The sequence below is a fragment of the Siniperca chuatsi genome, linkage group LG14 (assembly GCF_020085105.1).
Source record: "Siniperca chuatsi isolate FFG_IHB_CAS linkage group LG14, ASM2008510v1, whole genome shotgun sequence".
Taxonomy (NCBI): domain Eukaryota; kingdom Metazoa; phylum Chordata; class Actinopteri; order Centrarchiformes; family Sinipercidae; genus Siniperca; species Siniperca chuatsi.
The window spans coordinates 10826761-10850370 of NC_058055.1; the positions used below are offsets into that span (position 1 = coordinate 10826761).

Genomic DNA, 23610 nt, shown 5'->3' on the forward strand with positions numbered 1-23610 from the left:
CACAATCTCTAGAAAGCATTAGCTCAAGTTGGCTGGCTGAGTCAACGGTTACTAGAAATCGTCTCTGTTGCTAGGTCGTTATTAAGGATCCGCCTACTTGCTGAAGTAGTAAACTAGGTTTCATTACATATGATTCTACTGACGTGACTGTCTAGTAGTTTTCTAGTAATTAGTCAGACCCAGTATGTTTCCAGGAAAACAGAGTTAACACTAGGAAAACATTTTTTTTATTTTGAGAATTAATCACAATATAAATACACTTTTATTTTGTTGGTAACTGTTGTATAATGGTAGTATTACACTCAAGGGTGAACTCAGTCACTTCAGTGACGCGGTCCTATAGAGATTATAGAATAATGACGAGGGTGAAGCACACCCTCTTGTGTAATGTTGCTCAAGTGTTCAATACTTCCCGTAAAACTGCCTTACTCTCTTTTAACTTTTTTCCATTGTCAAGGTCCTATGTTATCCTTTAATTCTATTCATCTTTTGATTTCAGTCACAGGGATGCAGACACCGATTCAGTCAACACCATGGTGGTTCATGAAGATGAAGGCGAGGGGGGAGAGGGAGAGCAAGCTGGAGGCTATGGGGATCAGACCATGCTGGTGCAGAGGGTGAGTCATCTCTATACGTAATGATGCTTAAAATGCATTGTGACTTGATGGAAAAATCAAACCAATACATGTCAAAAAATATTACAAAGCAACAAGACAATGGCGCTGGGTCCAATTTGTTTGTCAGTTTGATAGCAGAAAAAAAAAATTAAGATGTCTGAAACATCAACAATGACCATCAGCTTTCACTCCCTCAAAGCCAAAGAGCATCTTTGTAGATTCAATGCTTTGCACCAATGTTCACCAAGCACTCAGGAAGAAATGAATCACAGAGGAGGCAGACATACAATACAGTGCCAGGTTTGCTATCAATAGACCGTGATGCTACGTAGCCACAGCTTTAGTATTCCACGTGTGTTGAGAATCAGAATTTTAGGAAAAAGAAGTGCTGCTGGGTAGCTCACAGAAACTCAGCCCAGTCATCAGCTCAAAGTTGACCATGAGAATGTTTGCAAGCCTATAGTACATAGTTACTGATCCTCTGTAAATGTGTACAGTATGTGTCAATAATATTGAAACTGAATATTGTTTTTTATTTTGTATTTTACCTAAAGCCACCCTGTGTTAGGGTGGCATAAATCTTTGCGATTTCTGGGGAGACAGCAATATGATTCAGTGACAGACGGCATACATCTTGCAGGTGGCTCATGATGAGTTGAATGTGGGAAGTGTCACCTTCACTGAAGTGCAATAGTTTTGTGTGTTTATCTATGTGTGTGTATTTGAATATGCAATAAGTGTCAAATATTTGTTAAGCTACAGTTACATTACTGAATATCATGGAGAGATATGGAGTTATTAATTTGTCTGGCATAATAAATAAATTGATAAACATACAGTACATATGTACAAAGAAGAGGAATTTTGATTACTTTCACACATACAGTAAATATGCTATCTGTTTTTAAAGCAAGTCTTCAAACCTGTCTCACTGTCAGCACAGAAATTCATCTGCATCACATTAGAACAGTGACAGTCCTACATTTATGTCACCCACTAGATTGAACAATTGATATCATCTTCAGGAGGTCATGTTTAATACCATTGTGCAAATTAGAGTCTTCCCATTTACCACTGAGTACAGATACAAAAACTGAGACTGTACAATAAATAGCCCGTATATGATCTGCTTTCAGATTTTAAGGGCTTCCATATTTAGTTTTAAAAATCTGAATGTTTAGGGGTGCCCTGGTAGCTCACCTGGTAGCGTGCTACCGTTAAGGCTGAGTCCTTACTGTAGCGGCTCGGGTTCGATTCTAACCTGGGGTCCTTTTCTGCATGTCATCCTCTCTCTCTCTCCCTCGCTTTTCCTGTAGCTCTCTGCAGCTGTCACTCTCTAATAAGGCAAAAATGCCCCAAAAAACAACAAACTCTGCAGATAGATATTTTCTAGTCTTTTCACAGAGCATAGGTCAGTTTAAAAACTAGTGTTTTAGATTCTCAGTACAATACAAAAAGTTCATTTTCAGTTTTCGCTGTAAGATTTGAGGCTGTGAATCCACTGACATGACATTACGTTGTGCACGGCAGCTAGAACCTGGACAACTGCATGTATCTAACAGTTGCACATCAGTGACATAAAAGAAACAACAACTGGCAGGGTCTCCCAGTGTTAAGAACATGAACTTGACTTTTTAAAGCAAGTTTGGTCACGGCTGTCAATTCACTTTGTGTTTACTGTGGTGTGTTAACCAAACAGTTCATATCCTAGTAATTGGTGCAGCAGACTAGCCTAGTTCCAAGTCTGTCATTGGCGTTATGTAATACATGGAGTTTTTGTGTGTGTGTGTGTGTGTGTGTGTGTGTGTGTGTGTGTCTTTTACCTGAAAGACCCCAGAAAAGCGGAGCCATAATGGGTACACTAACTTGCCAGATGTGGTGCAGCCCTCCCACTCCCCCACTGATTCAGCCACTCACTCCTCCCCTGGGAAGGACTCTGTTTATGATGTAAGTTTTACTGATGCTAAGTATATCAGCCCTAAATTCCTGGTTTATTTTTATGTGTTCCCTATCTGCCATCATTCCAGCCATGAAGTCCACCCATAACACATTCAATTTCATGACAATCAGTTCAGCTTGTTAGTGGCCGATCATCAAAAATATAGATCTTAAAACTGCTGTTTTAATGCCACATAGACACAGAAAATATACATTTTTAACATTGTGTCTGACAAACTAAAATCTCCACAGACATGATGTTGTTTTAAACAGCACTGTACAACTCATACACCCTCTCTGCTCCAACAGTATCAGTCCAGAGGTTTGGTTAAAGCATCTGGCAAGTCCTCCTTCACCACCTTTGTGGATCTGGGCATGTACCAGTCACCAGGAGGTACAGGGGATAACATGTCTATCACTGGTGAGTGAGAAGCTTTTCAGACTTGCAATAACATCTGCTTGGAGTTTCTTGAACATTAATCAAAGAAGCTACAGCTGATTGCAGAAGTATTCACTTCCTTAACCTTTGACATTATTTCTTGTTCAATAAAATACTTTGGGAAATTAAATAGTGTGTTTGCTCAAGATTGAGAGAATATTTTCTATTACATTACAACATACATTTTTTAAAAATGTAACTTGTTAATTGACTGTAATTTCCCTTTTAAAAAGATCAATGGGAGATTTGTGTCTAGTTCCAAACCTTGTACCCTTTTGCCCTGGTTTGTATTTTCCTTCCCCAATGAAGCCATTTCCACTGCTGCCTCCGTGTGTAGGCTCCAGGTTTGAGCAGCTGAAGATGGAGGTGAGGAAAGGATCCATGGTGAATGTCAATCCCACCAACACACGCCCCCCCAATGACACACCTGAGATCCGCAAGTACAAGAAGAGGTTCAACTCTGAGATCCTGTGTGCTGCACTGTGGGGTGAGAACAGATTCAATACTTGAGTGTAAAGACACCAGACTTCGGTTGAAAACATACAGTACATAGAAATCAGACAGATTATTGGTGCTGCATCAGAGCCAAGTTGTTTTAACCCCTTTTATCTCGAGCTCAACATCCTGACAAAGAACTAATGTGTCAGCTCCAGCAGGGCTCTGGTTGCAAATATGAGTGAAACTGAAAACATGTGACATAGAAATAAGATTTCAGGCCACTGGTGTACCTTCGATTACACAGAAACACACAGTGACAGGCGCAACCGCTTCAAAAATGCCAAAACAGCTGGTGTGCCTGAGGAGCGTAGCTCTCTCACAGTCCAACAGCTAGCTAGCTAACTAATTAGCCTATTTATTGGCATAGTTCCTTCAAAGTCCCTTTTCTCCCTCTTCAAAAAAGCTTACAGTAGTCAGTGGGTTACATCACACACAGTTACATCACATAATCATTAAATCTATCTTTATTTCTCCTCTAAATAAAATGAAATAATGTGACGGTAGAGCTGCTGCAGGTTATGATGTGGAAATGATAATGGAAAATGAAAGCATACCAGATCTCAAATAACAGTTACTAGTTAATAGTTACAACACAAGTATACTGCAGAAATATTTTCAGCTGTGGCTAAAGGAAAGGCAATAATTACAATCATTTTATGCTAAATGAAAAAGCTATATATTTGTGCATTGTATGTGTCGCCAGGTGTGAACCTGTTGGTGGGCACAGAGAACGGTTTGAAACTGCTAGACCGGAGTGGTCAGGGCAAGGTTTACCCCCTCATCAACTCCCGCAGGTTCCAACAGATGGACGTCCTAGAGGGCCTCAACCTGCTCATCACCATATCAGGTCATTATTGCTGCTCATCGCCAGTCTGCTCTCACTACAGTTGGTTAAAGCTGTCTGTGCTTTTGGCCCAAGACTGCTGTCTTTAATGGGATGCCAAACACTAGATGCCAAATTGTGCTCATGCTGTCAGAGTGATTATTTTGTATTGCATTTTGACTTTGCACTTCAAAATCACAGGAAAGCTGTTTTTATTTCTGTGCACTGTATATTAGGGCTTGGAAATATTGAGAAAAGCTAATTTAATAATAAATTCAATTTAAATAAGCCATTTGAGTACTAAAAATTGGAAATATCAGTATTTTTTACAATATACTTCATCAGTAATGTGATGATATTTTGTTGATGATTACTGATGTTTTTATCAGAAATTTGCACCATTTTGAGAAACAATCAGTAATAATGTTAATAAGAAGAAAGATGCAGTCAACATGTTTGCTCAGCAAAAACATAAGTTTAGACATTTGTTGAGTAACTGTAAAGCAGTCTTTAAGACTAGGAAAGAACATTTAAGTTAGCTATTACAAAATTATGTGACTCAATATGCCAGACAATATCCAGTTTCATATAAAATGAATGCTAAGTTATGTATCTTCCAGCTCTTCTGTGTATTGTCTGAAAATCCTAGTTAGGTGAAAAGATGATTTAAGCCACAATTTAAATGCATTTAAATAATTACTGAAATTAGTCTCCTTTGTAATTGATCTCCCACTGTGTCTATTAAGGCAAGAAAAACAAGGTACGTGTCTACTACCTGGCCTGGCTGAGGAACAAGATCCTCCACAATGACCCCGAGGTGGAGAAGAAGCAAGGCTGGACCACTGTGGGGGAGATGGAGGGCTGCGTGCACTACAAAGTGGGTGAGTTACAGATGATGGCTATTTATCACTCCTGTCTATTCCACTCCACACAAATCTCATAAATGCATTTGGCAGAGTGAATTATTGATTACAAGTATCTGATGTCAGATGGCCTTGTGGTTGTTCTATCTAGTGAAATATGAGAGGATAAAGTTCCTGGTAATTGCTTTGAAGAATGCGGTGGAAGTGTATGCTTGGGCACCGAAACCTTATCACAAATTCATGGCCTTCAAGGTAAGCCTCCCCTTTCCTATGAGCTGTATTAGTTATGCGAGATCAGTCAACCAGAGGAGCATTCAAGTTGATTATTTTTTCACACTCACTTTCTGCTCCCAAACCCCCTCCATCCTTGGAACTAGTCTTTTGCAGACCTGCCACACAGGCCTGTCCTGGTCGACCTGACAGTGGAGGAGGGTCAGAGGTTGAAGGTCATCTACGGTTCTTGTGCTGGCTTCCATGCCATTGACGTGGATTCCGGAAACAACTATGACATTTATATCCCCGTTCATGTAAGTTGTACAGCTGTCAGACATCAGTGTTTTGAGAGATGTGAAACCTATAGGAGATCATGCCTTCTATTGTCATCTCAAACAGATCCAGAGCCATGTGACACCGCATGCAATTGTGTTCCTGCCCAGCTCAGACGGCATGGAGATGCTGCTGTGCTATGAGGACGAGGGTGTCTATGTCAACACCTATGGGCGCATAATCAAGGACGTGGTTCTGCAGTGGGGCGAGATGCCCACATCTGTTGGTGCGGTTCAAATCCAAAATCAAACCTACATGGACATAGATAAAAGTGGATGTATCATCTGTATAAATTGTAATCAGCTTGCCTAGTACTAATATTACATTTTGCCTTGTAGCTCATATCTGCTCAAATCAGATCATGGGATGGGGAGAAAAGGCCATTGAGATCCGTTCTGTGGAGACTGGCCACCTGGATGGTGTCTTCATGCACAAAAGAGCTCAGAGGCTGAAGTTCCTTTGTGAGAGAAATGACAAGGTAAGAGAGATGCAGACACTTGAAGTGCAGAACAGTGAGGTCACTAATAACAGCTGAATTTAAAGACATTACTGACATAAATGTCCTTTTGTGTCTGTGCTGTTCCTCAGGTGTTCTTTGCATCAGTGCGGTCTGGAGGCAGCAGCCAGGTGTACTTCATGACCTTGAACAGAAACTGCATCATGAACTGGTGAAGGAACAGCTGCTCTGGTCAGTGTGTGGAACTCAGCAGGGTTTGGAGAAGGAAGTGCATCTGAAATTCTCACAAACGCATGCGCACAAATGTGAACACCTCTCTGTCTTTCTCTCCAACTCGCTCGCACTCTCACGCACTCATGCTCCAAAGACACAACTCTCATAGACAAACACACACATACACATACACAAACAATCTCTAAATTCATTCCAGCCTACACTCTTTCAGATACAGTTTCTACCGAGACCCCCTGATAACATTCTCCGTGGAATCATCATGTAAAATCACTGATGAGCTTCAAATGTTAATACCATCTATTAATTTGTACTGTATATATTCTTGTCTTGATTTACTTTACTTGGTGGACCTGTGTTCAGTTGTGACTATTTAGTTCCTACTCGTGAAGTATGTTAAAAGCATTCCTTGATGGTTCTACACTACATTTTGAAGAAGGCATTATTTACCTATACTGTATGTCGAAATGAAGCTGTAAATAGGTAGCACCTTACCTTAAACTTAGATCTGAATCATTTGCAGGCCTCTTATATAGCTTCTATTCAGTGTGTTGCCACCGGACACATGGACGTCGTATAATAAAATGCTGGAATGTCCCATCTGCAGTGGTTTGTGGACCCCCATTGTTTTAGGGCTCCCACAATTCAGGGAGACTTAAAGGAAGGATTTAGTACAAAAAAATATTACAAAGGGACATTAAAGTCAGAACAAAGTAGCTTAATATTTTTAGTTGTCTATTGTAGACAGTAATCTGAACTGCTTTCACTAACTTTTTCTGGCCTGAATGGCAAATGATGTTGCAAGTCTTAATCACAGCAAGTAAACCTTGAATGCTTCAAAATTAATTTCAGTTTAAAAACGAATAAATAATAAAAACCAATCAGAAGTCTCATAAATGTGCAGTACCCAGAATCAGTGCTGTGAAATCTCCTGCTTAGCCTTTTTTCCTATGGTTTAGGTGAAACCATAAGGCTTGTATCTAAACTTTTTGTTTTCATAGATTTACAAAATACAAAAATTTGTTATTTATATGTAGTGATTCTGTATTGGTATTAGCCTACTGGTATCCTTAATTTTACTGTAATTATATTGCTATTATATTGCAATATATGCTATTCTTGTGGAGTCTTTGTTTGAAGCGGGGAGTTAATGTATTTGGCGGGTAGTGTTAGGCAGTATGATGACAACATATGAGGACGTTGGAGAAACGTGGAAGGAGGGTGTCACTGAGATTATAGTGATAAAGGGAGGTCATACCACAGTGATTTACTCTGCTGTATTATATTTCAGTTCTTAGACTATTTTGCTAGTGTGGATCTTTTTGAGAGAAGTGTTTGTTCAGGGGATTGCAGTAGAACAGCTCTTAGTGTGGTACAGTTCATATTTATCTTAGGCCAGTGGAAAGATTTAATGTAGGGTGACTGCAATACCACAGAGGACTCCATCTCATCAGGCACTTTGGAGAACACGGCTGGAACACATGAGACTTAATATATTTTATATCTATACATTCTGCCAAAGTTCACAGCATATTCTGCAACCGGGGGAGTATGACTCAAGGCCAAAGGGGAATGGAGCTTAAATGGCGGCTATAGAGATTTGATCCTACAAATCACAGACCAATGTTCCTTTCAGTGTATATACATCCAAAAAGTCAGCTGACTTCTCACTAATATTAGGGTATTAGGCTTTATTGGCTGCTTTTTTTAGGGGAATTAACTGTCTGCTTTGTTTTGGCAGCTGGATAAGGGATATATTGTGTGCTCTCATATACCAGGCAGTACGGTAGAAGTATGAGGCAGCATAATCAGGAACTAGCTTGGTGATTTCTGTCAGCAGCGGGTAGATCAACACATGAATCAAGCTTTTTGTTCAGTGATTCACTTAGTTAAAACAACACTTTGCTGCCACAGCACTTTGGTATGGTGTACATTTTAAAAGCAAGATGTTTTTTCTTCACTCCTATCATGCACCTTATCAGCATGGAGTTGTTGGGAAAATATATAATATAATATGTTAAAAGAAATCAACTGTACGGGGCACCCTGGTAGCTCACCTGGTAGCTCACCTGGTAGCTCACCTGGTAGCTCACCTGGTAGCTCACCTGGTAGCTCACCTGGTAGCTCACCTGGTAGCTCACCTGGTAGCTCACCTGGTAGCGCGTGCGCCACGTATCAAGGCTGAGTCTTTACCGCAGCGGCCTGGGTTCAAGTCCGGCCCAGGCCCTTTGCTGCATGTCATCCCCTCTCTCCCTCCCCTGCCTTTCCTGTCTCTCTCTACTATCACTGTCAAATAAAGCAGAAATGCCAAAATAAAAAAAGTCATCTTTTTAAAAAAAAAAAAGAATGGAACTTTGGAGCTTTTGGATATTATGAAAGGAATCTTGGCTTTGTGATCAATAGGATAGTCTGCTGAAAGTCGCACGTTAAACTAAGGGGAAATATTTTATATAGTCAAAAAGAAAGCTATTAAGAATGCAGTATATGGACAGAGCAGAGAGGGTTCAATCAAAGATTATATAAATAGACGGTTAATTTTTTGGTGAGATTATTAAAACAAACTGTAAATGGGCATGGAAAGCACTTTCACTTCAGTAAACATACATTCAGATATCTTGAGCAGATACTTTGGTGTGCATGTAAGCCATTGAAATAGAGTATATAGTATTGTATCAAAGTTGTTTTCCCCTTTAGCGAATGTGTTTTTATTCTTAAATATCTGTTATATGCCATGACTTACATTTCAGATGTTAGAATTACAATCCACCAGGAGCTCTGGCACTCATGCTTTTTATGGTCAAATCATAATTTTTTATCAATCTGCCATGTTTACAGTTTAAGCAGTGCCTTGGAATTGGGAAGGCGAGAGGTTTAAGGATGGATTATGAGCCGCCCCCCAGGCACAACTATATTTGCTCCCTCGTTATGATTTATGTCCTGTGCCAGTTAAGTGCACTTAAGTCAAATCCAGAATATCCTGTAGATGGACTTGAAATGCTTTTTTGGCACCACATATATAACCTAAAATGATCAACATGGCGATAATCCATTCAGAAAGTTGCAATAACAAATAAGTTATTACATTTCCAATGAATCCAGTGTAACATATAAAGGATCTACTCACAGTGGGAGCCAGCATAGAGAAAAGCCATACGTATGAAATATGTTTGTAACTTAGTACTTGTGCACAGATCAAATTCAAATCTGTGTGTGATGTCTGCTCAGAAAATGTAGGCTATTGCAACAAAGATGAGGTAAGCACTTGTTCTTTAATGATGTTGATTGTGTAATCTTGTGGTGGGGAAATTAGCTTGATATATTCTGAGAAGCCTATTTTATAAAATATGTAAATTAGTCTATATTGAGAAATAAAAGTGAATGTACATCTATAAGACAGATTTGTATTTATATAAAAATGTGTACCGCTCTATTAATCAAAGCACAATGTATTTTAAGGCAGAGAGATCAAAGCTATAATTGTGCATAACAGAAAGTTTTTGGGGGTTTTTTTCCACTCAGCAGTTGTCAAACTCGTCAGTATGTAAACAGTCAAAGTAGTTAGTGATAGTAAATTGAGTAGTCCGCTGAGACAGCTGTGTGTATGTAGACAGTGCCAATTACTGCAACATTTCTGTTGAGTTATCTAGACAGAAAAATAATGTCCGTCTTCTTGTTACCAGAAGAGTCAGCTGTGGCTGTGATTCAGACACTTGTGGTGACTCACAGATTGGTGTTTGATCTGGCCTCTGGTGAACATTGCCTACGTGGGGTTGACAGGCTGTTAATATGCTCAGGTGATGACAGGGATCATCACACAGGTGGTGATGTGAAGGGCGTGAGGTTATTGGCTCTTGGCTTTGGGATTGTATCACAAAAAGGCAGCATTTAGCAAGTGAAAAGTGTACATTGTAAAAATACAGACAAAGACAACTGGTCAAGTTTTATGTGTTTTTGTCACCAGGTATGAAAGACCTTAAACGGGAACTCCACCAATTTAGCATTGCACTTCTATAACATGAACAGCTTTAAAAAGAAAAAAGTATCCAAATCGATGCATATCATCTTTTTTTATTCCATGCAGTCTTGTTTCTTGTGAAAACCTGGTGCCTACATCACCCACAATGCAACTCGACTGCCAGCAGTTTGGTCAGGAAGTCGGCTGTGTTATGCTAGTAGTTGTTAATGTAGACTTGAGACGCTAGAAAGAATGAGCTTAGCAGTTGTAAGCTCCAACACTCTGACTCAAGTGACATCACATGTTTATAAGACCCAACACCTGTAAACAGACTTTGATGTGTAAAATTGGTGGAGTTCCCCTTTAACACACAAACTTAAGTTGCATAATAAAAAACAAGATAAAATGTCTAACTAAAGTACACAAGAGATAGCTATTCATTAAAAAAACACAAGGCATTATACCATAGTTGTTTAATAATGCCAGTTATTGCCTGATTTGTGTTGACAGTTGTTTTTCTGGATAGCATTGCAAGTAAATGATTTGACTTACTATTTTAAGAAGACCCTTATTTTAACAATTAAAAAATTATTTCAAAACGAGCGCCAAACTCTTGTGGCTCAACATCATACCTAATGCCTTGTGATAAATATCTACTTTTTTGGGTGAGGTAATATAGTATGTCATCAACTTGACTGAGGCAGTCATTTCCAAATATTAAGCTTGTTGTCTAATTTTATGCAGCAGACATTCTTATGATGGGTTGCAGTTTGTAACACAGAAGAGTAGTTCTGGTTGTTGATTTCCCTAAAAGCACCTTTTAAGGTGTGAAAGTGCTATTTCATTTTGTGCCAAGAGCCATTAAAAGACTTGAACGTCGCAACTCATTAGTTTTAGGGAAACTTGGCGTCAGTCTGACCACAAACATGAACACATTTGATTGCTGAATTCATTTAACTCAGTTCCAAACAGCCAAGACGCACAAAGTTTGTCATTAGAAAGAAAGAGGCACCACTGAGTTGTAGGTGGAGCGCTGAAGGTGTAGAACATCGTCCTGAGGTAGTTGTCCTGCCGGATGATGACATTTCTTTTTAATAAGCAATACAAGCATTTGAACTAATCAAAACCGTGGCTGTCCATCTTAGTGTGACTTGCAGGAAGTGATTCTTCAGTGGCCTTTGGCAGACTGATTGTAGGCTGGTTTGTGTGTCGCTTGTTACAGAAATCATTCTGTACTTAACTTTTGTTTGTAATCACAAAAAATAACTGCTTCTCTGTCAGTTTAACACAATCACCGTTGGGATGCTTGTGCTTGTTTTGCTATAATGAAATCCCAGAAACTGCCTTTATGAACTCTAAGTATCGATAAATGGATGATAGATAATATTCTGATGAGACACTCCTCTCTTATAATCAATAACGTATGAATGGATTAGCAGCTGTAGCTGGGAAGGAGGCAGATCAAAGCTCTAAAACGACATGGATCTTTGGACAGAACTACAATATCTATTATTCTTTTTCAATAACTTTTTTTTTAAAGACGATAAACATCTTTGCAATGTTTTAGTGTGTGTGCGCGTGCCTGTGTTACTTGTGAGAGGTTAACTCCAGATTGTATTTCATAGACTGATAAACTTTAAACTTTCAAAAGATTGTGTTGAATGAATTCATGTCTTAATACAGAATTGTTTGAAAAATAAAATACCTTGATCTCATTTTAGTCTGTATTAGTTGTTTCATTTCTATGTATTCTGAAAAATTTCCATAATACAATAGATTAAAATTTCTATGAACTACATGGCTCTCCAAAATAATTGTTTACATACTCCTACCTTTTAAAGGCCCTGCACACCTCCACAGGTGTTTTCAGCTACTCTGAGATTAAAATCCCCTGTGTGGGTTTGTCATGGGTGTGCAGGGCCTTTTTAAAAATATAGTAGTGAACATGTGAAATATATGTCAGTGTTTAACCACATGATGGTGCTAAAATCTGCTTGGACCTGTTGTCACTGGATTTGTATTACATATATGACACTACTTTAAAAGACTACATTACTTTGGTTTAAAGAGTCACAATTTTCACAGGCATGCCATGAAATGAATTGCCTAAAAGAGTGTTTTTTGGGGATAAACCTTTCATCCTTCTTTTGTGAACCTGAGATGCCAAATGAGCTGCAGCACCCCCTGGTGGCTGAAGGCAAAACACTTGAATCCTGCAAAAAAGCAAAATCTCTTCCTGTATGAAACATTGAACTTAAATCAGCAGATAAAGAAAACTCAAAGTACACTACTCTCACCTGAACAATTAGTCTGTTAACAATAAGTAATGAGTGGAAAAGATCAAATCAAATAACATTGCTGTGATCGGGGCACAGATTACTTGTTTTTTTCCACTTGTACAGTAGAAACATAGAGCACTACTGATACGAGACATTAGAGATAATATTTCATTGGTGATTGTGAAGGTTCAGGTTCCTTCCACACATTTCTGATTAAATAGGTTACTTGGTTTGCTGTGGGGAACTACTACAACTATTGTATGTAATTTAACACCGTAGGTCAATGTGCGTGTTCCCACTCAGTACCGGAACAGACATTTTGTCATATAATCATATACCAGGATAAACTGCACCTGAATACACAGTTTATCACTTTCCAAGTGTATAAATAAAATGTCCCATTGTCTTAGAAACAGTGCTTTAAAAAAAGAAACCACAATAACTGGCAGGAGAGGCTATAATTTATTATTATGTACAATTATACCATCGTAATGTCCAGATAATACATTGACAAAGTCAAAGTATGAATACTGGCTCCTGCTTTATTAAGATGTGTCTTATAATGCTTTTATTTGTCACCCAACTTCTGAATCTCAGATTGTTTTTTTTTTTTTTTTTTTTTTTTGTTAATTTATAATTTTATGAATATTCTCTATTAATAATCCTTAAAGTGTATCTGAGGCACACAGGGAAAACATGAATAAAATAAGTGTAAAAAAAAATGAATAAAACAAAAACTTAAGAACAGATGTACTGTATGTGGGGGTACATATCTATAAAAACAGCGACTACATGATGTTTTGAGCCAGATGAAAATAAGAGTTGACATTTTCCTTGGACTCTGTCGATCGTCGGCCCATCCTGTCTGTCAGTGGTAATTTTTTTTTCAGTGTTAATGGACTCACATGATTCTCTTCCACGGCCGTTCTTCCTTCACATTAGCATCACTGAGATACGTGTGGTACCGAGACAAAAATAGTACAGAAAGATTTGTCTGAAGTGCATTTTGGACTTCATTGTAAACAAAGACAGAATTGTCCAATAACATCTTCTCCCCTGTATAACTCGAGGAGCAGTGTCTCTCAGGAAAAAGTGTGTGTGTGTGTGTGTTGTGTGTGTGTAAATGTGCGTGTTAGACGCGTTAAAAGGCTTCAGGTAATAGTGGAATTTGTGTTTTTATTCGAGCAGCTGAAGACCCAACTGTATTTGGTCACATTTTTACATTTTACAGATCATAAGTGTGTGTGTGTGTGTGTGTGTGTGTGTGTGTGTGTGGGTGGTACTGTAGCCTTGCTGCTGTGCACTTAAATCAGCTGTAGGTGGTGTGGGCATGTGTTCGGGGATTGTGTCGTTTTGTCCTGTATACTGTGTTTGTGTGTGTGTGTAAACTCATACCTAAGTCATATATATTATGTACAGTACAATGTTGCAGTTTGTCTGTTGAATCTTACATACAGTGAATACAGGGTGCAAACTGTGGCCCAAGGTGGGAGCGGTGTCTGTTGGGTGTGTGTGTGTGTGTGTGTGTGTGTGTGTGTGTGTGTGTGTGTGTGTGTGTGTGTGTGTGTGTGTGTATATGTTTGTTTGTGGTTTATGTGCGTGGCTCAGTTCCAGATCTTAAGGAAGCTGTCCCAGGACCCGGTGGACACCGCCATGCCGTCATCCGTCACACCCAGACAGCTCACACGATTGTCATGGCCGGCCAGGACTCCTGCAGGAGGGACGAGGACAAACAAAAGAAGACTTGTTACTGTAACATGTTTTTAAAAACCACACAGAACACAGCAACCTAGTGTTTATTACTGATTTAACTTGCAACACTGGGAGGGCTGTTTGACCAAAGATGTACATTTTTTAAAATGCAAAATAAGGCTTGAGATGTGTGAATTCACTGGTAAGTCTGTCATGGAGCTTTATTTCCCCAAAAATGAATCCTATAAGCATAAACTGTCAAATGACTCAAGGGGGAAAAAACTATGGAAAATTAGTTCTGTACATCTATAGTCTCAATGAAGTAGCTCCATAATGAATATAATCCTCACTTCAGCTTCAGGTAGAACCTTATTAGACCTACTTCTTTGATATCACACCTGTACACAGCTGTTTCCTGTTCCACCCACCTGCTCTGTCTCCCTTCATGGCGTCCCAGATGTTGCAGTTAAAGTCATCGTAGCCAGCCAGCAGCAAACGGCCGGAGCGTGAGAAAGCCACGGAGGTGATGCCACAGATGATGTTGTCATGGCAGTAGAGGCTGAGCTCCTGGTCTGCACGCAGGTCAAACAGCCTGCAGGTGGCGTCATCAGAGCCCGTGGCGAAGGCGCTGCCATTGGGAAAGAACTGAGGAGGAGCACAGGAAGATAAGCAGGAAGTGTGGATGACTCTTTAAAAATGTACAGCTATATCAAGATACTCTTAATAAGAGGGGGTAAACAAATACAAATACACTACAAGTAAGTGATCCTGTATAGGAGAAGAGTTCCCTATTTCCCCTAATATGACAGAAAACTGTGTTCTCATTGGTTATCACTGTGTTTAATACTGAATCTGTCCCACCTGTCATACTATCAGATAACCTGTGTGGTGCATCAGTCCCAGACTCCAACTGGAGATTGCCTAAATTGGAGTCTGGACTGATGCAGGATGTTCAGATATGGTGTTAATTGATAATCTTGTTAATCCTCTTGCGTGCTCCCAGTTTAAATCCCTCCCAAAGCTGGAGACAAGACAGTGTGTGACGTCACCGAGACAAATCCTGGAGCTGCTCTGTTGATAGTGTATTAGACAGTACACAGGGGATAGACTGCCACTTTAGACCACTGTTGGGCTGATACCAGGAGTTCAAATGTCTAATAGATATATCTGTTGATAGACAGTGCATTATATACAAAACAGTTTATTTTCTATTTTGTTGTATCTCTGGGTTCAAGTTTACGTTTAGATTTATTATTGGCACCATTAATAAAATGCTTAGCTATATTTAGCATATTTGTAGGTTTAGTCTCTTATTGAAATACTGTAGATTAAAGCATCAGTACTCTTACTGAACATACATCTCAGAATTACTCACAAATACTCCACTTTAGTATTGCACTTCCATAAGGTTTAGTGCAACTCAGTAGCATCTTTCGTTAGACCCCTGGTACTGTAAATGCTAATTTCTTTTAAACGCAAATTATCCGTAATTTGCTGTAAACCCAAGCTGGCAAAGCTCCTCCAGAGCTTCAGAAGAAAATATGCAGCTGTTTTCCACAGGCTTCCCATTACAAGTGAGCTGCACTTTATGTGTAAAAATTGATGGAATTCCACTTTTAACTGTGATCCCAGAAAAAAAACAACTATGAATAAAGACATTTATATTTGACTTGAAGTTTGTTTACAAGGCCCTGAGCACACTCACACAGATGGCGTTGATGTCTGACTCGTGGCCTGTGAAGGTCTGCCGGCACATGCTGTCCCTGATGTCCCACAGTTTGACCGAGGCGTCGCAGGCTCCTGACACAAAGGTGCGGAGGTCAGGCGACAGGGAAAGACTCATGACGTCGCCGCTGTGGCCAGAGAAAACCGTGGTCTGCTGACTTGTCTCAATGTCCCACAGTGCACTGGGACAGAGAGCGCAGAGTTAAGACACAGATCAACTCAGGAAAACATGTTTGCACTGCACGTCTGTGTTTTGATCTCTGTGGCTCACCATGTGGTGTCTCCTGAACTCGTGATGATTTGATTGTCATCAATAAAACGGCAACATGACAGGTAACCTGAGAGAACAGAAAGTGCAGGTGTTTTGATGAGTTTCTGCTGCAGAACTGAGTGAAACATTAAAAGGTGATATGCACATTTAGAGGTCTTTTTAGAGTAGGCGATAGTAGAGTGGCATTACAAGCGTCTACTGTAATACAATAAGCACAAAATAGGAATATTATTATAACAGTATACTGAATGTACAAAACATTAGAGCAAAAAATTATGATTGAATTGGTAATCGTGCTTTCCTTTTTATTTCAAAATATCAGTATTGTTACCAGACTTAAAATCATCACTTATAATTATATACAAAGTTTCCTTCAAAGAGCACTGTCATTTAAAGCATCATCTTTGATTAATGGTCCATTCTAGCATCTTTTTGGGAGAATATTCACAGATTAAATGATTTTTATAACCCAAAAAATATCCAGAGGAGTAGTGTCTGCGGTCTTACTCTCAGTCTGTGTTCCTCCCAATAAAAAAAGCATACATCCACTAATAGTAACGTAGGGTGGACTGTATGTAGCCTGAGAGGTTGCTGCTCATAAAGCTTATTGCTGTGAACACACGCTAATAACTGAAGGTGACTGATGGGCAAACACACCTATCAACTCAGAGCTTTTAACATCTGGATAGTAGGAGGACACTGTTTAGAGGGATTTTAGTATGAAAATCCAACTGAAGCTGTTAAAGTAAGGGGGACATATTCTCCCCATCCCCAGTGAAAATTACACTCTTGCATTAGAGACATCTTGACGCTAAGTTGCAGCCCATTTTGCAAAATATACATCTTACTTGGCACATCATCGTTGTCCCTAGTAGATTGTGAGTGCAGTGTATTTGTGCTTATTTGCAGGGGGAAAAAACTAAAAGTTACATCAATAAATACATTGTGTCATTTCACAAAATAGAAATTGTATTTAATAACGTACAGCAGCGCAGTAGCTACAGCGTCACAAATTGGAGTCTCACAGACAGGAGTTCCTGTCTCAGCTCATTAAGACTGTATTGCCCTGCGATTAATTAACCATGTAAATGAAATCTTCATTGTTTAGGGGTTTGGGAGCAGAGCCTTCCCACAAGGCAAGGGGACTGGTGCACGCTCTTCTGAAATGCCTCATCAGTTTGACTCACAGGAAGAGTGAAACGCAATTGGAAGTGGTTGAGAGTGCCATGTTCTCTCACCTGTATGGCCAGGTAGTTCCCTGCTGACCCTGACGTTGCCCTCGCGAGTCTTTAAGCAGTAGATGGAGCAGATGTTGTCGAGGCCTCCGCAGGCCACGTAGTTCCCAGAGGGGGCGTATGCACAGGTCATCACCCAGGAGGAGCGCAGGGGGATGGCGTGTATCTAGGAAAGGAAAGGTATTTAGACGCAACTGACGTTTAATTTTTAGAGTAGAAGGAAACCCAATGCAAACCCTTAATAAGAGCATAAAAATGAGTTAGTATTAACACTGAAAATCTAAAGCTAATACCACTGTAAATGCTACAATAAGTCATAGCAATGGTTGAAAAGGAAGCTGTTATGAGTCAACCACACTCCTACAAGGAGGACTTTACTCCACTTTCACTTCCAGTTCCGACGGAGGCCAAGTATGACTATTTATCCAGCTGATGACCTGATGAGAAGAATTATTCAGCTGACTTTACCTTGTTAGTGGTGTAGCTGTCCCAGACAATCAGTTTTCCATCTTGAGAGGCACTAACCAGAAGCCTGCGGAGACAAACATTCAAACATACCTTATCCATCGATAGACATACAGCTAGGCTTAGTGTTAATTTTCCGATAAATGAATACTGTCCATTCTTATTGGAAACAAACCTCCCAGTCTTCCACTGTGACTGGTCTACCAGTAATACAGGCAAAATGTTAAAAACTTGGGTTTTACCAAATATTTCAGAAAGCACACATGTGGAATATAACTGGCACTACAGCTTTAGTGCTATTTGAGTCTATAGTTCTGAAACTAAAACTACTGTCAGCACAATGTGCTCCAAACCTGTTTAAAATGCTAACATGTTGATGTGAAGCACATAATGTTTACGATGTTCATCATCTTACTTTAGTGTGTTATCATGCTAACATTTGCTAATTAGCACTAAACACAGCTGAGGCTGAGGGGAATGTCAATTTGGCATCCATAAACCAAAGTACTGGACAATTTAAAATTTTATGTTCTTTTAAAAATATAAAATTATAAAATGTTCTTTTCTCTTTTTGAAAGACTGGTTGAGGCAACATTGGTTGTTTTATTTTGGTTGACAACTCAGACCTTTGTTTACATCACTTCACATAGCTCCATCATACACTCCATATTGAAATGTAATGTCTTATCCCATGTGAAGTTGCTGTTGTATGGGTCTAAATCATTCAGTTGGCCAGTTCAAAATGCTCATTTTCTACTGAGTAGGGAAATTGTAAGGGTACGACACACAGCACCAGTACAGTGAAATTCTTTAATCACAATCAAAGTCAACAACATCAAATGTTTGGTACAGTATAGACTCACCTTGAGTCTGTACCCCAGTGCATGGCGTAGATCTTAGCGAGATGGCCCCGGAGGGTGCGTCTCGTCCGCATCTGAATCCGCCCCACAGGATCCAGACCAGCAGTTATCTAGGTTAGTGAGGAGAGGTGAATTAAAGAATTAGTTCTAATGAAATTCACTCTAATTGATAACTGTGTGTGCGATGGAAAGTTTCACAGTGAAGTTTCTTGAGATTGTAACAATATGGCAGCTTTAAAAATGTATTTATAAATGATTATATTCCAGTAATGGATAAAGCATAGCACAAAACCATGGGAAACTTGCTTATACATATTCATGGGCACCAGGTTTATATTTCTGGTGATCATGTGGGTGTAAATTGAGTATAAAACGTCAAGTAGTGTAAGATTTGATTAAAAAAAGATTTCAAGTAGCTGCTCTTTTTTTTCTGTGTGAACCATGAGCTTATTATCATGTTTCCATATTGATGGTGACCAAACCAATGGTAATCACTAGAATCAAGCCCCCAAATAGATTTATAGACATTAATTATAGCGCACACATTCAGTGGCACTTACCTGTGTCAGGGTTGAATCTCCACATGCTTTCCTGGCATCCTGAAGGAATCAGAGGATGAAAAGACGACATTACACAACAGGTAAATATATCAGCACTGTCATGCCAAAGACTGAACTACAAAAATATTTCACTTACTCTTATCTGGTTCCTAAGCTGCTCTGCCTCCTGACGAAGCTGCTCCAGCTCACTCATTTTGGATTTGTCCAAGCCGTCACCTGTTGGTTGTGGGAAAACTTCAAATATCAGACTGATTTACATAAAGTATCATCTCAAAATGTATAAAAATGACTGCCGATGTATATTAGTGAGGCCCACTGGGATTAGCATAGTTTCATACTTTCATAATCCAGTAATCCAGGAATCTACTTTCATCAAAAATGAATCAATTAAGTAAAATAATTTGCTTAAAATACTGTTTGTCCCAGATTTGGGCAAGAAATAATAAAATAAAAACACACATTTTAATCTCTAAGGTTTACTGAACCCACACAGTGAGAAAAAACCGTGTAATCTGTTTATGGCTGTGCAACCATGCCTGGTTTAACTGAGGAGAATAATCTATAATGACTAAGCTGCTATGAGCAGCCTGCATTGCTATCAGGCAGCGGATACTGAGGGAACACACCCTTTAAAGCCGAGGGAACTTGTTACACTGTGCACTTACAGGTTGAGTATCAAGTCAGAACTTGTGCTAATGCTTAGACACAGTCATCTTTATGGCTCTCCTGTCATCTGAGGCACTGTGGCTCCTGAAAATTAACATAACAGGTAAATATGTCCAAGAATGACTGAAAGATGTTTCCTTTAGCTACGGGCCAACTGGGGTCACGCACACTGTACATCACATCATACTTTCAGTAGGAAGCAGCATTTCCTCCTCACGATAGGAGCACAGTTACACATTCAAACTGCTTCCCAAACAGGGAGCTTCTATTTGCATTTGTGAAGCAATTCAAATCCAAGATAACACTCTACAGCAAACACGCATAGAGTGCACACTGCAAAGGAAGAGCAATTATCTACAATAGGTCACTGTTCCCTGGAGGGACCTGCGACCAGATGGATCACACGGCACTAATGGAAGCCAAAAGGGGTGCATCATGGGTCTCACAGCTGCTCATTTAACCAATGAGGAGGAGAAAAGCTGAGGGCGGGGGTGCATCAGAGATCAGGCCTGGATGGGTCCAGCCAGATGCTCGGATGCATGTTTTCGTTGCCTGGGCATCGACTGAAGGACGAGCAGATTTGTGCTGAAGTCATGCCAATGGACAGGGAGTGAGAGTAAGACACACATATCACACAGACTCCACCTGCACTGATGCATGGCCTAGTCGCAGACAAGAGGCTACCTCCTTCATGATGCTGATGAGGAGGGTTAAGTTAAGCAGAATAAAGCATGTTCTCAGTGCCTGAACATTTGAGGGAGTTTACTGGCCTTTGAGAGCATGTTTTATTACACAAGGAGACAGAAATTCTCCTGGCCACACCCCTTTGGCTGCACATCTGATGTGCAACTACACCATCATGGCATGGCTACATCTGCAACTGGAGGAGAGTGCAGAGCCCGCAACCACTGCATGTTTGACAGAGTAGGCTAAATGTTAATGTGAGAGAGACCGTGTGGCTCCCGGGTTATCACATGCAGGCCTGCGCTGGGAGCTCCGCACCGAAATAAAAGCCGCAGTAAAGAAAAAAAGCGGGTACAAGTCGGATTCAAAACGTCTAAGATGTACTTCATAAGAATTTTTTTCCGCTGTCTGCAACATTTAGAGCTTCCTGGTGTATTCAAATAGGAAGACAGGCCCCATGAATGCAGGTTACATCACATATTGATCAGCACAGAGTGGCTGATGAAGGCCTTGACCACATCTTGTTTCAGATGCTGAGCTCCTAGAATGCGGATGTAGCTAAATTTATTTAGTCGAAATGATGCCATGAATAGGCACATCATCACCCAGCCATCTTACGCTCAATAGGCTGGCCTACAGCGGCTGTCACAGCGTTTGATAATGGGCGGCTACCTGTTAATTCTCCCGATGATTTTGCTGCTTTTGTTTCTGCCGTAAAAAAAACTGAAAGCAACGTCCCCAAAATCCCGCGGAGATTTTGACTATATGTCTTTTTCACTCATTAAAAAAAAAGGAGATGCAGAGGAGATCCACTCAAAGCGCCGTTTGTCACGATGAGGCTGCTTCCAAATCCTTCAGCAAACAGGCAAACGCAGGAGGGCTACACACATTTCCATTTCTCTGCTTTAGAGGAGCTCCTGAAAAAGATGAAATCTGCTGCGTCGCCGTTTCCTCTCCGAAATGCTCTGCCCCTTTTCACGCCCGACGAGTCTACAAAAACATATTTGTCCAATACGACGTAAACAAACACAATTCGCCACAGTTCGGTCCCCGGCCCGCATCAAGGACTGTCCATTAAACACTATTCAGTCCGGTTTTACTCCGATTCTGCTTCTCGTGACGTTATCCTCGCTTCCTTCCTCTCTTTGGTTTCCTCCTCCCTCTGCCGACACTTCATCAGGACAATCGCCTCCGAGTGAATTACCGAGCAAAATCTGCAAAGTGCCTCATACAGAAAATACTTAGATTTTGTTTGTTTGTTTGTTTGTTTGTTTTAAAAAAGCGACTGGCTGCAAGAAATCAACCCATCAGTAGATGGACTGTGTGGGTTTTCTTCCAGTGTAATGAGAGGCGGCCCTCTCGGTCAGTTATCCACACGGTTCCTGTTTTTTTCTGAATATCATCATTCAGAAACCAACCCAGTCTTGCCAGAAACAGGCTGCTGGATCACGCGGTGAGCGCTTGCAGAAGGATCCTCAGATCCGGGCATGAAGCATGTTTCAACCACACCCATCTCTTAGAGGCTACTAGTAAACCCAGTGACCCCCCCTCTGATCAGTCCACTCTGCAGGTTGGAGATTCTTTTTTTCCCACGGACATGCTCCATCAGTTTTATCTGTTCAGAGGGAGAAACTAAGAGTTGATCTTTAGGTTGCTCAAGTCAGGGACTTTTCAGGGGTCCCTACAAATTCAATGTTTTATTTATTATCATTTCATGCTTTGCTGGGTGCAGCCAGCACAATGAGGAAAGTATGTGAAAGCAAGGCAGTATTTCAGACATAAATGGTCACCCTCTCCACTTGTACAGAGAGTTGAACTGATGTTTGGATCAGGAGACATTTTGGAGTTGGTCTACTGAGACAGATTCAGTTATGGGTCTGGGGGCTCATGGAGATTTGTAGTGTTTAAAATAACTTGGATTTGGATGTAATTCAGAAATTCTCCCAGTATTGTATTGAAATCACACATCACTGCAATTGTGCCCTGAGTTATTCCATTAGTCTGTCTGTGGACAAACTCCATGATATGTCGCAACAATCTGTAGCCTATAGTTTAAAGCCCCCAACACACACACACACACACACACACACACACACTCACACTCACAAAGGTGTTCTGCTTTTTGTTACTTCACTGGGATATTTGATATTTGTATGTATTTGTGACATCACAAATACATACAAGCTTTTTTTGCGAAAAAAACATGAGACACAAATTATTATTCAAAGCAGTGGTTAATTATATGTCTTAAAACATGACATATATCTGTCTATCTATCATGTCCGTCTCTTTTAATGGATATTCATTTTTGAACATTTAACAATGCAAAGGCCATGCTCTCAAGCTAAATTTGAAAGTGTTACATTTTCGAAACGACACAAGTAAAAAATACTAATCCAACTTTTTGGTCAGTGATGGGTGTTGATTTAACAGCCCTACAGGGATTATGGAACAACAACAACAACAACAACAACAACAACAAAAAGCTGCTATAATTCTCAATAGGCGATTGTTTGTGGCCAGAGAACATTACATTTTGCATGTTTGTTTAGTGTTAGAGGACATGGGCAGAGTCAGGAAACCAGTTGTTGAGAAGATTGTGAAGTAATGGGAGCTTGTGTGGTGCATGCGGCACCACTGTCTCCCAGAGGAGATGCTGCATGTCCAACAAGTGGTGGGAAAGAAATTTTACAGTCAGTAGACCCTGCCCTCCTTTTCCTTTCTCTAACATCATACAATCCCCATGTCAACCCCCCTTGTTAATTTCTATTGCTGGTTTGTTTTCCTGGAGCAGAAGTGATATAGG

At 40.1% G+C, this 23610-nt stretch overlaps 2 protein-coding genes across 9 annotated transcripts in view; one reads left to right on the forward strand and one right to left on the reverse strand.

Moving 5' to 3' along the window:
* Window positions 1–12082, forward strand: part of mink1 (misshapen-like kinase 1) — a 36055-nt gene extending 23973 nt beyond the window's left edge. For all 7 annotated transcript variants that reach the window (XM_044223755.1, XM_044223757.1, XM_044223754.1 and 4 more), the window contains 11 exons: window positions 500–617; window positions 2448–2564; window positions 2865–2976; window positions 3332–3481; window positions 4196–4339; window positions 5062–5196; window positions 5330–5430; window positions 5556–5705; window positions 5791–5950; window positions 6063–6202; window positions 6313–12082. In XM_044223755.1, coding sequence (XP_044079690.1) covers window positions 500–617; window positions 2448–2564; window positions 2865–2976; window positions 3332–3481; window positions 4196–4339; window positions 5062–5196; window positions 5330–5430; window positions 5556–5705; window positions 5791–5950; window positions 6063–6202; window positions 6313–6396 — 1411 coding nt within the window. In that variant the 3' untranslated portion in view covers window positions 6397–12082. The remainder of the gene's footprint in view (window positions 1–499; window positions 618–2447; window positions 2565–2864; window positions 2977–3331; window positions 3482–4195; window positions 4340–5061; window positions 5197–5329; window positions 5431–5555; window positions 5706–5790; window positions 5951–6062; window positions 6203–6312) is intronic.
* A 1007-nt stretch (window positions 12083–13089) lies between these two features.
* Window positions 13090–22276, reverse strand: gnb2 (guanine nucleotide binding protein (G protein), beta polypeptide 2). 2 transcript variants are annotated; one of them, XM_044223765.1, is made up of 11 exons: window positions 21477–22276; window positions 20120–20204; window positions 19591–19670; window positions 19455–19493; window positions 18898–19004; window positions 18038–18101; window positions 17573–17735; window positions 16335–16401; window positions 16044–16245; window positions 14767–14983; window positions 13090–14357 (listed from the first exon to the last, which is right to left on the reverse strand). In XM_044223765.1, exons 3-11 carry the CDS (start codon window positions 19645–19647, stop codon window positions 14251–14253), a joined length of 1023 nt encoding a protein of 340 aa, XP_044079700.1. In that variant the 5' UTR covers window positions 19648–19670; window positions 20120–20204; window positions 21477–22276; the 3' UTR covers window positions 13090–14250. The 2 variants fall into 2 exon arrangements, with proteins under 2 accessions (XP_044079700.1, XP_044079699.1); XM_044223764.1 differs by lacking the exon at window positions 20120–20204 and having other exon boundaries at window positions 21477–22275.
* Between the last annotated feature and the right edge of the window lie 1334 nt (window positions 22277–23610).

Excerpts from the sequence above, each read along its gene's own strand:
- gnb2 (XM_044223765.1), bottom strand. The coding sequence starts at position 19,647 with ATGAGTGAGCTGGAGCAGCTTCGTCAGGAGGCAGAGCAGCTTAGGAAC. Across the intron at positions 17,736-18,037 it reads ACAGCTACACCACTAACAAG|ATACACGCCATCCCCCTGCG; the intron begins GTAAAGTCAGCT and ends TTCCTTTCCTAG. Across the intron at positions 16,246-16,334 it reads AGTTCAGGAGACACCACATG|TGCACTGTGGGACATTGAGA; the intron begins GTGAGCCACAGA and ends TCTCTGTCCCAG.